Source organism: Rana temporaria, chromosome 13 (genome assembly GCF_905171775.1).
Source record: "Rana temporaria chromosome 13, aRanTem1.1, whole genome shotgun sequence".
NCBI lineage: Eukaryota > Metazoa > Chordata > Amphibia > Anura > Ranidae > Rana > Rana temporaria.
This window is the reverse complement of record NC_053501.1, coordinates 99,728,396-99,740,669: the sequence shown is the minus strand read 5'-3', so window position 1 is coordinate 99,740,669 and position 12,274 is coordinate 99,728,396. Positions and strand designations below refer to the sequence as shown.

At 42.6% G+C, this 12,274-nt stretch overlaps 1 protein-coding gene across 1 annotated transcript in view; it reads left to right on the top strand.

Moving 5' to 3' along the window:
* RPRD2 (regulation of nuclear pre-mRNA domain containing 2) overlaps positions 1–12,274 on the top strand; it is an 88,509-nt gene that overhangs the window by 62,100 nt on the left and 14,135 nt on the right. The window contains 4 exon segments of the mRNA XM_040332700.1: positions 4,602–4,676; positions 5,747–5,802; positions 7,566–7,692; positions 7,786–7,961. Coding sequence (XP_040188634.1) covers positions 4,602–4,676; positions 5,747–5,802; positions 7,566–7,692; positions 7,786–7,961 — 434 coding nt within the window.

Below are 12,274 nucleotides of genomic sequence, written 5' to 3'. Positions count from 1 at the left end.
TGGATATAGAAGGCTTGTATTTCCCATATACACTCAGCACTGCAGATTTGGGGATCGGAGGATGGGATTACATATATGGGGGGGTCTCTATCAGTGGCTGCTGTGATGTTAAGTTTGGGGCGGGTCGGGTGACACGGGAAGGGTTGTAACCCTCAGGGGGAGGACAGGGGTCACCTGGCTGGGGGGTCACAAGACATCCTGGGTGACATTGCAGGAGATGCGGACACCCAAAGGCAGTACACGGCGGCGTCTTTTTCCCACTGGTTGAGAAGTTTGGTGGTACCGCCCACGCCCAGGCATCACGCTGCATCTCCGATAACTGACGTTGGTTCCTTTATCCGCCATTTGCGTTCCACGCTGGTTACGTGGAACCAGCGGTGACGCAGAAGAATTGCGCGTCATCCCGCTGGGAGATTGTGGGCGGGGAGAATCGCGATTCTCTCCGCGATTAATCGTGCAGCTCTATGCAATGTCACATAAATATTGGGATTCCCAAATAGTGCAAAAAATTCCATAAGTGAAAGTATTCTAATATAATAAGAATAAAAAATTCCAAAAAGTACAGTCCTTCATGCCAAAAATGTGCAGCTGTGAGTCTCTGCAATGTGACTGCAATCCAGAATATGTGCAGAATAATCCAGTCCTCAATCAATCCTGAATGTGCCAGTGCTCCACTCCTAGTGACCCAGTTTCCCCCGGCCTCTCACCTTGGCCAGCTTGTAATCAAGCCTCTCCAATCCCACCACTGCAGCAGCTCCCTGATGTCCAATATAACATATACTGGGGAACGATGGTTCTCAATGCCAAGATAAAAAAGGAAGGGGCTCCATAGTGTAATAACTTTAAAAGATCTTAACTTTCATGCAAACCAATCAATATATGCTTTTTGGGATATTTTTTTTTTTTTGCTTCAAAAATATGTATAAAAATATATACTGCGCTCATCCAATATAGTGTCAAAAGTGGCAGCCAACACAACAAAGAAATAAATTGTATAAACAAAAAATAAAAGTGCTGCGCCAAGCATGAAGCCTAACCATATAAAGGTAAGGTTATGAGGATAAATCTCTAGTGCGATGTATCCAAGCACACATCTGACATGTGAAAATGGCCACAAAAAATAATAAAGATCTTAGTGAATAATGAAATTCGTGAACCACAATCAAATTGTGTATATAGTGTCTATCCACATGAATCCAGTCATCAGAGCTTATGAGAGAAATAATGTCTGTTAATTTCCCAATGTAACCGATCTACGATCCCATTCAGGGAGGTTTTCAATCAACAGGGTGAGAAGAGATTAAATGCTCTTACCAGATGTGATGGACCCAGGAACACCGTACGGTGGTGGGTCAAACGCACTTAATCAACCCAGTGGATGGGGAAACCGCTTCTCTCAGCAGGTTTGGGCCGTGATTCCCCACGTTGGTAGTAATCCAAAAACAACTTTGATCCTGGACATGGAAGTGGTAAACCACTAATCCTTTAAAGGCATAGGAAAATAAACAAACAAGAGAGGACTCCTCCTCATAGTGTAAAAAGTACAACATTTATTGTCCAAACATGAACACACTCAAATAAAAATGCGTAAAAACAGCAAGGAAAAAGCCAAACATGGAAAAAATATTAAAATCCCTGTATTCGAAGAAAATGGCACAGCAAGGAATGGCTGGGGCCAATGTATGTGCCCGACCGGTTTCGTGTGATGACGCTTCAACTGGGGCATACACCAGCCAGACATTCCTCTGTGCTTAAATAACATTTAAAATCATTTGATTGGTGAGCTTGCGTGAGACCAGCTGATCAAGATTGGTGATTGATTGCAGGATTTTAATGAACAGGGTGTGTATTCCATAGGGAAGTGGACGCAGTGTCCGGCTGGAATCGGCATCTGTGTTTGTTACCCAGCTAAACCAAATCCCGGACTGAACTCTATATTAAAGAAGGCCAGGGGGGAGGAACAACTAATAAATACGGGCACTAAGAGAGCCCACCAAGTGACACCCATATGAAATGGTTTCCAAATTGTCCGCAAATCGCGGCTGCGAGTGTCCCCTGACGTGATCATGTGACCGCGGGTCAGCACAAGGCCACGTGACCATCCAGCGGCCAATCAAAATGCGGCCGTGACTACCCTGATCTGGTCACGTGATCGCAGGTCAGAGCGAGACACGTGACCGTCCGGCGGCCAATCAAAACGCTGCCTTTTTGTTTATGCTGGCTAGCTGTTGCTAGGCTAGGCAATTTTCTTTCTTCCTGGTCTAGCCCTGTAGAGTCATGTGATGTATATTCCCCATTGACATGGCTCTCTGCTATATTCCTTTTCTGATTGGCTGCTGGATGGTCACATGTCTCGCTCTGACCCGCGAACATGTGACCTGACCAGGTTAGTCGCGGCCGCGTTTTGATTGGCCGCCGGACGGTTGGAAACCATTCCATATGGGTGTCACTTGGTGGGCTCTCTTGGTGCCCGTATTTATTAGCTGTTCCTCCCCCCTGGCCTTCTTTAATATAGAGTTCAGTCCGGGATTTGGTTTAGCTGAGTAACTGAAACACAGATGCCAATTCCATCAGCACTGCGTCCACTTCCCTATGGAATACACACCCTGTTCATTAAGATCCTGCAATCAATCACCAATCTTGATCAGCTGGTCTCACGTAAGCTCACCAATCAAATGATTTTAAATGTTATTTAAGCACAGAGGAATGTCTGGCTGGTGTATGCCCCAGTTGAAGTGTCGTCACACGAAACCGGTCGGGCACATACATTGGCCCCAGCCATTCCTCGCTGTGCTATTTTTTTCGAATACAGGGATTTTAATATTTTTGCATTTTTGTCTTTTTCCTTGCTGTTTTTACGCATTTTTATTTGAGTGTGTTCATGTTTGGACAATAAATGTTGTACTTTTTACACTGAGGCGTCCTCGTTTTTTTTTTTTTTTTCCTATGGCGAGTCCATCCTATGCCTTATAAGGATTAGTGGTTTACCACTTCCACGTCCAGGATCAAAGTCGTTCTCGGATTACTACCAACGTGGAGAATCACGGCCCAGAGCCACTGAGAGAAGCTGTTTCCCCATCCACTGGGTTGATTAGGCGCGTTTGACCCACCACCGTACGGTGTTCCTGGGTCCATCACATCAGGTAAGAGTATTTAATCTCTTCTCACCCTGTTGATCAAAAACCTCTCAGAATGGGATCGTAGATATGGTTACATTGGGAAATTGACAGACATTATTTCTCTTCCGTTCATAGACTAACACAGCATCCTTTGACAGTAGGGAAGCGGATATAATCCTACTGTCAAAGGATGCTGTGTCTGTCTATGAACTCAGAGAAATGGATTTTACGGTGAGTACAAAAATCCTATTTTCTCTCATAAGCTCTGATGACTGGATTCATGTGGATGGACACTATATACACCATTTGATTGTGGTTCACGAATTTCATTTATTCACTAAGAACTTTATTTTTTTTTGTGGCTATTTTCACATGTCAGACGTGTGCTTGGATACATCGCACTAGAGATTTAATCCTCATAACCTTACCTTTTATATGGTTGGGCTTCATGCTTGGCGCTGCACTTTTATTTTTTATTTTCAAAAATATTTAGCAGATTACTTGATGGCCTAATTTTTTTTTTTTTATTTATTGGATGTTATCGCAGAAAGTACTTTTTCCAAAGAAAAAAAATAAAATTCAGCTTGGTGGATGTAAACCCGATTCATGAAATTTGAGCTGGGCACATATATTTGCAGTATTTTTGTTCTCTCTTCAATGAGCTAAGTCTTATAGCTCTCTTCTGAACCATTCCTCTGTTATCAGCCTGAGAACTCCTGACATATATTTTTTTTATTTTTTTTACAAAAGCAGCCAGAATCTTTTGTCAAAGGAGGTTGGTAAAATAGAGTAGCAGAGAGCAGCTCCTATTACAAAACAGCTCTTAGAGTCTCTGCCTATGAGGAGAGGGGGTGTATGCCTTTCCTCCAATCATCAACTGGTTGTATGGAGGGTTTACATCCACTTTAATGTGCCAATAGGGCTGGGCAAAAAGTCGATTTTGAATCTTGAATCGAGTTGCAAGGTTATATCAATTCAGATTTTCATCAAATCTATTTTTTTTTTTGTCACCGTGCCAGTCCTGAGGAGCTGCAGGCAGGAGTTTTTTTTTAGGGGAGGCCGCAGCCGCGGACTAGACCGAAGCCATGGCCTTGCCTAAACTCCTGCCTGCAGCTCCTCTGGACCGGCGCGGTGCCCATCAAAGAAAAACATTTGAATCGGTGAAAAGGTGAGGAATTCTCCCTACTGTAACAATACAATGACAGCGGGAAAAATTTCCCCCATCTACACTGAATGTGTGGATGGTGTTATCTGATCAGTTTAGTGCAGCTGCTTGACTGGGGAAAAAGTGTGACCAGCTTCAAGCTGTAATACAATAGCACAGCAGGTAGTATTCCTTTATCCAGCTCACGTGTGACTATTGTATGCCCAACTTTAAGTTTATTTTAATAGAAGTTTAAACCAGGACACCTTTTCTTCCTGGCACTTTGAGGAGCATTTGGCTCACACAATGACTAATTTGATACATTTTTCTCACCACAGGTGGAGGCTGGAGTAAACGAGAGAGGGAGAGAAGCAAGAGTTCACGCCCAAGACCCGAGAAACCTCCTCCTGAACGTAAGTTTCCGTGCATGCTACTCTGGTTTAGGTTTTTGGTAACCCCTTGGCGGCAACAGTACACATGTGGCCATAGGTGTGCGCAGCCTGTTGCATTAGAGAGTGCACCCCAAAGCTCACACACACACGCGTGTGTGTGCGTGTGTGTGTGCGTGTGTGTGTGCGTGCGTATATATGTATGTGTGTATATATGTGTGTGTGTATATGTGTGTGTGTGTGTGTGTGTGTGTGTGTGTGTGTGTGTATATGTATGTATATATATACACACACACACACACACACACACACACACACACACACACACAGCGAAAAGTACGGTAGCACTTCATTAATGGCGGAGCTGGGCAGAGGGAGATGTTTCCCATCTCCACGTCGGCACACAGGGTGATTTATGGTGTGCCCAGGGACTCCCCCCTGCTCACGCCTATGTATGCGGCCCTGCTGAGAGCACGCTCCTAGCACAGTAGCCAATGGTGATAGGTAAGCACTCTGATGCTTGTGATCGGGAGCTTTCCGATCATGTGAAATGTGACTGGTTCAAAAAAAGATCTGATTGTGACCGAGTATTCCTGCTTGCTCACAATGTACACTGAGTGGCGCACATGCAGCTTGGTGTACAATTTCAGCTCTGCCAAGAGAAATGAACTCCTGCGCATTGGTGGGAGTGACTTTATCCTGGGCTTGTCAATCAAAATGGCCGACAATTGGAACCTGGCTGACTAGCAAGGGTGCCCATGGACACTGAATCGCTGGAGGGGAGTATAGCTTTTGCTTTAATGGATGTTTGGTATATGACAGATTTGTAACTGCATTGCATTTAATTTGCTTGTTAACAGGTTTTCTTTCTGTCAGTATTGCTCCTGTAATGTGCTGCCCTAGGATTCTTCACTGTCACATTCATTGATTCTGAATCTTTTTATATCCTTATGTTTGGCAGCAAAATATCTGGATAGATTTAATTCTGTCCCTAAAGTAGTTGTCACTTGCTAAAAATAAAAAATGCTTTCTTGTTTTCTATTCTAAATAAATGTTGACAATACTGATTACTAGTTATCATCCTTTTTTTCCAGCCCCGGTTGTGGTTAATAAAGCTGAACTGAAGTCTAAGATTGTAGCTGAATTTAGGGTAAGATTAAAATGGTTGTCTGTACAGATCAATATCAGGAATATCATTTGAACAATCAACTTTTATGTATGGTTTTGGTTATCAAGGAAGGCTTTTATCCAGTGTGACGGTGGGAGTTTAATACCAAACTACTGTCAATTTTTATTTTTGCATTTATTTATTGGGGCTCCCAGCAAGTTGGCAAAATAAAATAACAATTCCTGCCTTCAATCCTAAACTTTCCACCAGTTTTTTTTTTTGCCTCCATTTTTTAAATTCTCAATGATGCCAGCATCATACAATCCAGAAGACATGCTATGAATGTAAAGGTGTCATGGCCACTCACCCCCAAAGCACCCTTCATTAACGTGTTTGTAAAGAAAAATGTTTTTTTTATAACAAACATGTTTTGCTTACCTCCTCTTCTGGGGTCCCCAGCTGCTGCTCATGGCTCCTTCTTGATAAGCCATTTTCTAGTGTGGCGCACCTGCGAGCTCGACATTGGCGCAGACAGTGTGGCCGACACACAGGATTTGATGGTAGCGGGAGCCAATGGCTCCTGTTACTGTCCATCTGCTCGAAGACAGATGCTTTTCTTGAGCACAGTGTTGGATCAAGAATGGGTTCAGGTAAGTTTTTTTAGGGGGGAGTTGGAGAGCTGCACACTTTTTTTTTTTTTTTTTTTTTTTTTTTTTTACCTTGATGCATTAAGGTAAACATTTCTACCTCTACAGCCACTTTAACCACTTGCTGGCCTATCTGTGGGTGCCGTGCACTCGATACCGTCGATCATCAGGCAGAGCTCTGCCTATGTAAACAAGGCAGTTCTCTGTTCTGATTTCCCCTAGAAAGAGCACCTCACAAAGTACCTAAACACTGGCTAGGCACACAGTTAACCCTTTGATCTCCCTACATGTTTAACCCCTTCCCAACCAGTGTCAAAGTGACCGTGCATATTTTTATCACTGATCACTGTATTGGTGTCACTGCTTTAAAGTCGGTGTCAGATTTGTCAGCTGCGATTTACTAGTAGAAAAAAAAATTCCGTAAACCTATACCATAGTTTGAAGATGCTATGTTTGTGTAAACCAATCCGTTTACGCTTATTGGGTTTTGTTTTTTTTATCAAAAACCAACTACATATTTCCCTAAATTTCTGAAGAAATTTAATTTTTTTTTTTCTGTATTGTTGTTTTATAGCAGAAAGTCAGGTTTTTTTGGTCAAAATTGTAGATATTTTTTGTTTTTATAGCGCAAAAAAAAAATGCAGTGGTGATCAAATGGCATCAAAAGAAAGCTCTATTTGTGGGGGATTTTTATTTTATTTGGGTACAGCGTTGCATGACCGCGCAATTGTCACTTAAAGTAACGCAATGCTGTATAGCAAAAAATGGCCTTCTCGTGAAGAGGGTAAATCTTGCAGAGGTCAAGTGGTTAATGTATTCCTTCAGAGTGGTATTTTCTGCACCTGAGAAGACTGCCCATCCGCTGGAGAAGATTTGGAGTAGAGGACAAGCCTGTGTGTCACTTCACTAAATAAACTCCTTAACGGCTTTACCTGCCAAATACATGCAAGGCTGTCTTGTTGTTTTTATGATTGGCACTTGCCTGCTGCACTGCATAGCGGTTGGTCAGTTTACAGAGCAATATTTGGTCTTGTGTAAATTGTGCTATACTATATTGCTTTCAATGGACCATTTAGAAGCTTCTCTGCATTGCTTAGACTACAATAAAATGTGCAAGTTGAAAAACGTTAAAATTGTTTCATTTGTTTTTGCCTATAGCCCCAAGGTCTAATTGATGATGTGCTGGCTTACAAGCGTGGAGTGGATCATATTGATTTTAAGGAAAAGCAACTTTCGAGCATGAGGGTTGATGTGTGCAGCACAGAGACCTTAAAACGCCTAAAAGGTATTTCCGCCTCCCCGTAAAGTGATATAACCTTCATTCTTTGTAGCTTTACTGGCGTGACTATCTATTACCTGTAATTCTTTTTTATTTAAGATAAAGCTGGAGGAAAAAAATTCTCAAAAGACTTTGAAGAGGCAAGTTCAAAACTTGAAGAATTTGTAAATCTCCTTGACAAGCAGGTGAAAAATGGTCCATCCATAACCGAAGCTCTGGAAAATGCAGGAATATTCTATGAAGCTCAGTACCGGGAAGTCAAAGTTGTGGTGAATGTACGTATCGAATTACTAATGGTTTTTTAAAAAAAAAATTAGTTTCCCCCTTAAACACATTTTTAATTGCATGCTTTTACTTCAATGCGGTTTGCACCCATCAGTGTTTATCATATTGGTTTCTTGTGTGCCGCTATTTACGCAAAAATGCTCTATGTAATCTTATGCCTATGCAAAGGTGGGAAATAGTCTCTGGCTACAAGGAACTTTATGGGTATTTCATGTTATGAGAGACTGCAGACAAAAGTGCATTTCCAGGCAAAGTACACTTAATATTTTTGTTAATCTCCACTGATCAGAGCCCACCCTCCCTCTCCACAGATGCATAGTTACTGAGATCTGATGCCTGCAGCCTCCTGTTTTGATGTCCCGCACTGCAAGTCCTTTATTCCTTACTGTGCCTGTGCAGAAGAGCTCTGTAGAGATCTATGGAACTCCACTGAGCAGGCACAGTCATGAAGAGGACTTGCAGTGCATGATGTCAACACAAGAGGCTGCAAGTATCGGATCTGTGTAACTGCATCTGCAGAGGATAGGGTGAGCTCTGTTAGGTCAGTAGAGGAGGAGAAAAAAAATGAAGTGTACGGTGACTGTAACGTGTCACTAGACACTCAATCTTAAAATAACATCATATATATATATATATATATATATATATATATATATATATATATATATATATCTGCAAGGTTCTACTACATAACATTAATTTTATGATGGTTTCACATGGCCAGTGGGGAGGATCTTTTCTTCACTTCCAGTTTGAGTACTAGCAGTGCACGTATATTGTGGACATATGTGCACCGCTCTACTCAAACTACAAGTAACAGTATTCCATGTGCTGCTCATCTATTGCGCATACATTCCATTTATTTTGGCTGGTATGTGTCCTGGTTCCACTGCCACATTAAGCCTGTGGATGGCTATTTTATGAATGGGAGGTTTAATATGCACGGGTACTGCACTTTGTCACACGGATTTTGGTCAACCTTGGGAGTACGCCAAGGAGCATTACCGCATAGTGGGACCACATTTGCACATGAATGTAAGAGTTTACTGATGATGATTTTCCAGATCTTGTTGATGGGACGATCCTGAGTAAACGTGGCGTTTTTTTAATTGCTGCGTGCAAGAGGCCTAAAAGTAAGTTGAAGTTTAAAGTAAATGAGCAAGGGAAGAGTTATAACCCCTGTCGTTTCTTATTTTACTTTTTTAATTGCCGTCTGTGTCCAATTGCAGAGGTTTTCCTTCACTTCCAGGAATTGAGTGGAAATCCCTGCAAATTCAGTGAATCCCCTGGGGACCCTAAGGTCACCAGAACTAGTGTCCTTGTTGGAGGATTTCCGCTCTATTACTTTTCTGGAGACAATCCAATATTTGGAATTAGCTTTTCCTTTACTTTCAATGATGGTGGTAAACGGGACAAATAGAGGTTGAATCTCCCCAACAGGGACACAGGCAACAATAAAAACTGACTGGTTATAATCTCTGCTCTACCCAAAACTAAAAAAAAGTTTTTGGCTTTAGTTATACTTTAACAATTTTTTTTTTTTGGAAGGGGCAAAAATGACTACAAATTAATGTAATGCATAGTATATTTATATTGGGTTTAGTGACACTTAAAGGGTATTTCCATTTTTGCAGTCATTTGATATAATCCGCCATACGTGTACCCAATCAGCCTGCTCATACATGAGCTAAACCAGTTTCCTGTCATATATTACTGTAATCTGGCTGTTTTATTTGTATCTATCCCCCATAACATATTGTACTTTCATTATGTTTTTCATAATCTTTATAGGTGTATTATGATAGTTGGAAAAGGGTATTGCATAACTCTCAGCCTATGTAACGTTAAGATTCAGTGAATGCAAAGAACAATTGGTTCATAAATGCTGTAAAACCATAAATCAAATCTTTGTGTAAAAAAATTCCATTCCCAAAGGAACCCATTCTGTTGGTAGAACATGTCACATCATTACTTTTAAAGTGGATGTAAACCTACTCTCATCCTTTCTAAACTTCTGCCATAGTGGTCCTCTAAGGATATAGATGCCTCCTGCATGTATCCTTACCTGTCAAATGTTTCCCCTCTGTCTGTTATGAGACCCGAAAAACTGCAGATTCGGTGGGTGGAGTCGTGATGTCAGACTCCCCGCCCACCTCTACACTCCCCTTGTCAACGTGCATTGTCTCCTGTGTATTTCTTACACTGAACTTCTGCCAATCAAAACCCAGAAAAGTCACCCCATGACTTCAGCATGCCCAATCACGCTGAGGTGTGGAGCAGCCAATCCTGGGAGAGCTGGAGAAGAAAGGAGGGGGGGGATGGGAAGTACACAGAATGCCTCTTGGGCACCTGCATGAGATAAGGAAATCACCTGTTGAGCAAGGTAGAGAAACTGACTGGTATTTCTCTGTCTGTTCCCTTTTCTCACTGAAAAAAAATAAGAGGATTGCTCAGAGCTGGCTTAACTCTTCGTGGACTGGACACAGATAATGTGAAATCCTATACTGTAGAAGTTAAAGTGGTTGTAAACCCACTTTTTCCTACAAGTAAGCCTATAATGAGGCTTACCTGTAGGTCTAAAGAATATCTCCTAAACCTGTACGGTTTAGGAGATCTTCCCCTCGCAATGCGCCGCTGATTGCAGCGGCGCAATGCGCAGGGGGGAAACCACGGCGAAAGGACCAGCATCTGCCGGACCCTGCCGATTTTAAATCTCCCGCGCGCACGCGCGGGAGTGACGTCATCGCCGCTCCAGCCAATCGCAGCGCTGGAGCGGCGATACCCCGAAGACACGCCAGAGCAAGATGATATCTCGCTCGGCGTGGACCAGGTAAGTGTTCTTCACCTCGTTCCAAGGTAAGTATTTCATAATCAGCTAGTATGCGGTGCATACTAGCTGATTATGCCTTTTTACCTTGCAGGTTTGAAAAAAAAAAAAAAGTTTATGCGGTTTACAACCGCTTTAAGTCTAAATTAAAAAAAAATTGGGTTTACATCCACTTAAAAAGAAGTACTGATAAAAGTAGGGTTAGATGTGTATAGAAAAGCAATTTCCTAAATGGAGTCTGAGTGTTCCAGATTTTATTACAACAGAGTTTAATAATCTGAAAAATTAAAACTAGTTAATTCTGGTCAAGCCCTAACTACTGTTTAAAATGACTTCTCCCCATGCCTATTCTGACTAACCTGTGTGTGTGTGTGTGTGTGTGTGTGTGTGGGGAATCTATACTTCCCTGTTTTCAGGCCACTGTGGTCCGGTCATGTGATCTCCCGTGTCAGGCAGCATTGGCTGCAGGGGGGATGTAGAGAGCTCAACGGCTGGTAATGCTTTAGTGACACCACACATAGGCTTCCGTGTCCCATGCGTTGTCGGCGCACCCTCCTTTACCCTGCAGCATGTGGTGGTTGACAGAGGGAGCCAATCCTGTGACTGGACCGGAGAAACTTAAAGTAGGTAAATATTCAGGTCTTTTCTTGCCTGGGTTAGTCAGAATAATGGTCGGGGTTTGATTGGACTTCTTAAGTGGTTCTAAAGGTTGACTGTTTTTGACCTTCATACATTCTTTGCGGTAAGGTTAACAAAAAACCTTCAGTATGCAACCCCCTCCTATTACTTGGACGAGCCAGATCACGATCCAGCAATTTGCACAAGACTGGCTGCTCTTCCAGGTCTCTGCCGCCTCATTGGCTGAGACAGCAGCGGGGTCCATTGGCTCCCATTGCTGTCAACCACAGCCAGTGAGGAGGGAGCAGGGGTGGGGCCAAGCCCTGTTCTGTGTGTCTTATGGATGCACAGAGGCTGCTCGGGAGCAAACATGCATGAGTGCCGGCTTGCTATGGAGGCCCTCAACGTGGGGGGGGGGGGGGGTGTGCCCAGAGTGGCAGTGGGGGACCCGGGAAGAGAGAAGAGATCAGGGCTGCTCTTCGCAAAACCATTACACAGGGCAGGCAAGTATGATGTTTTAAAACATTTTTTTTAATAAAGAATCCTTGTAATTCACCTTCTAGATTCATGGTTTAAGAGGCTGTACTATTGGACTGCTAAATTCCTGATTTATAAGGCTGTTCTGGAGATGATTACACCATGCATTACATTTTTGACCTTTTCTTCAAATGGCTTCTGGAGAACAATTTAAGAGGTTCATTTGCATGAAGTTAATGTTCATAAGTGTGAGTTGAATATGTACGTACGAGTCTTGGTCTGAAATTGTGTTTCTGCTGCTTGTCCATTCATGATGACCTGGTGGAATTGAGATTTGTTTTCCACACTTAGTAGTGCCGTAGGCTGGTTTCACATGGACGG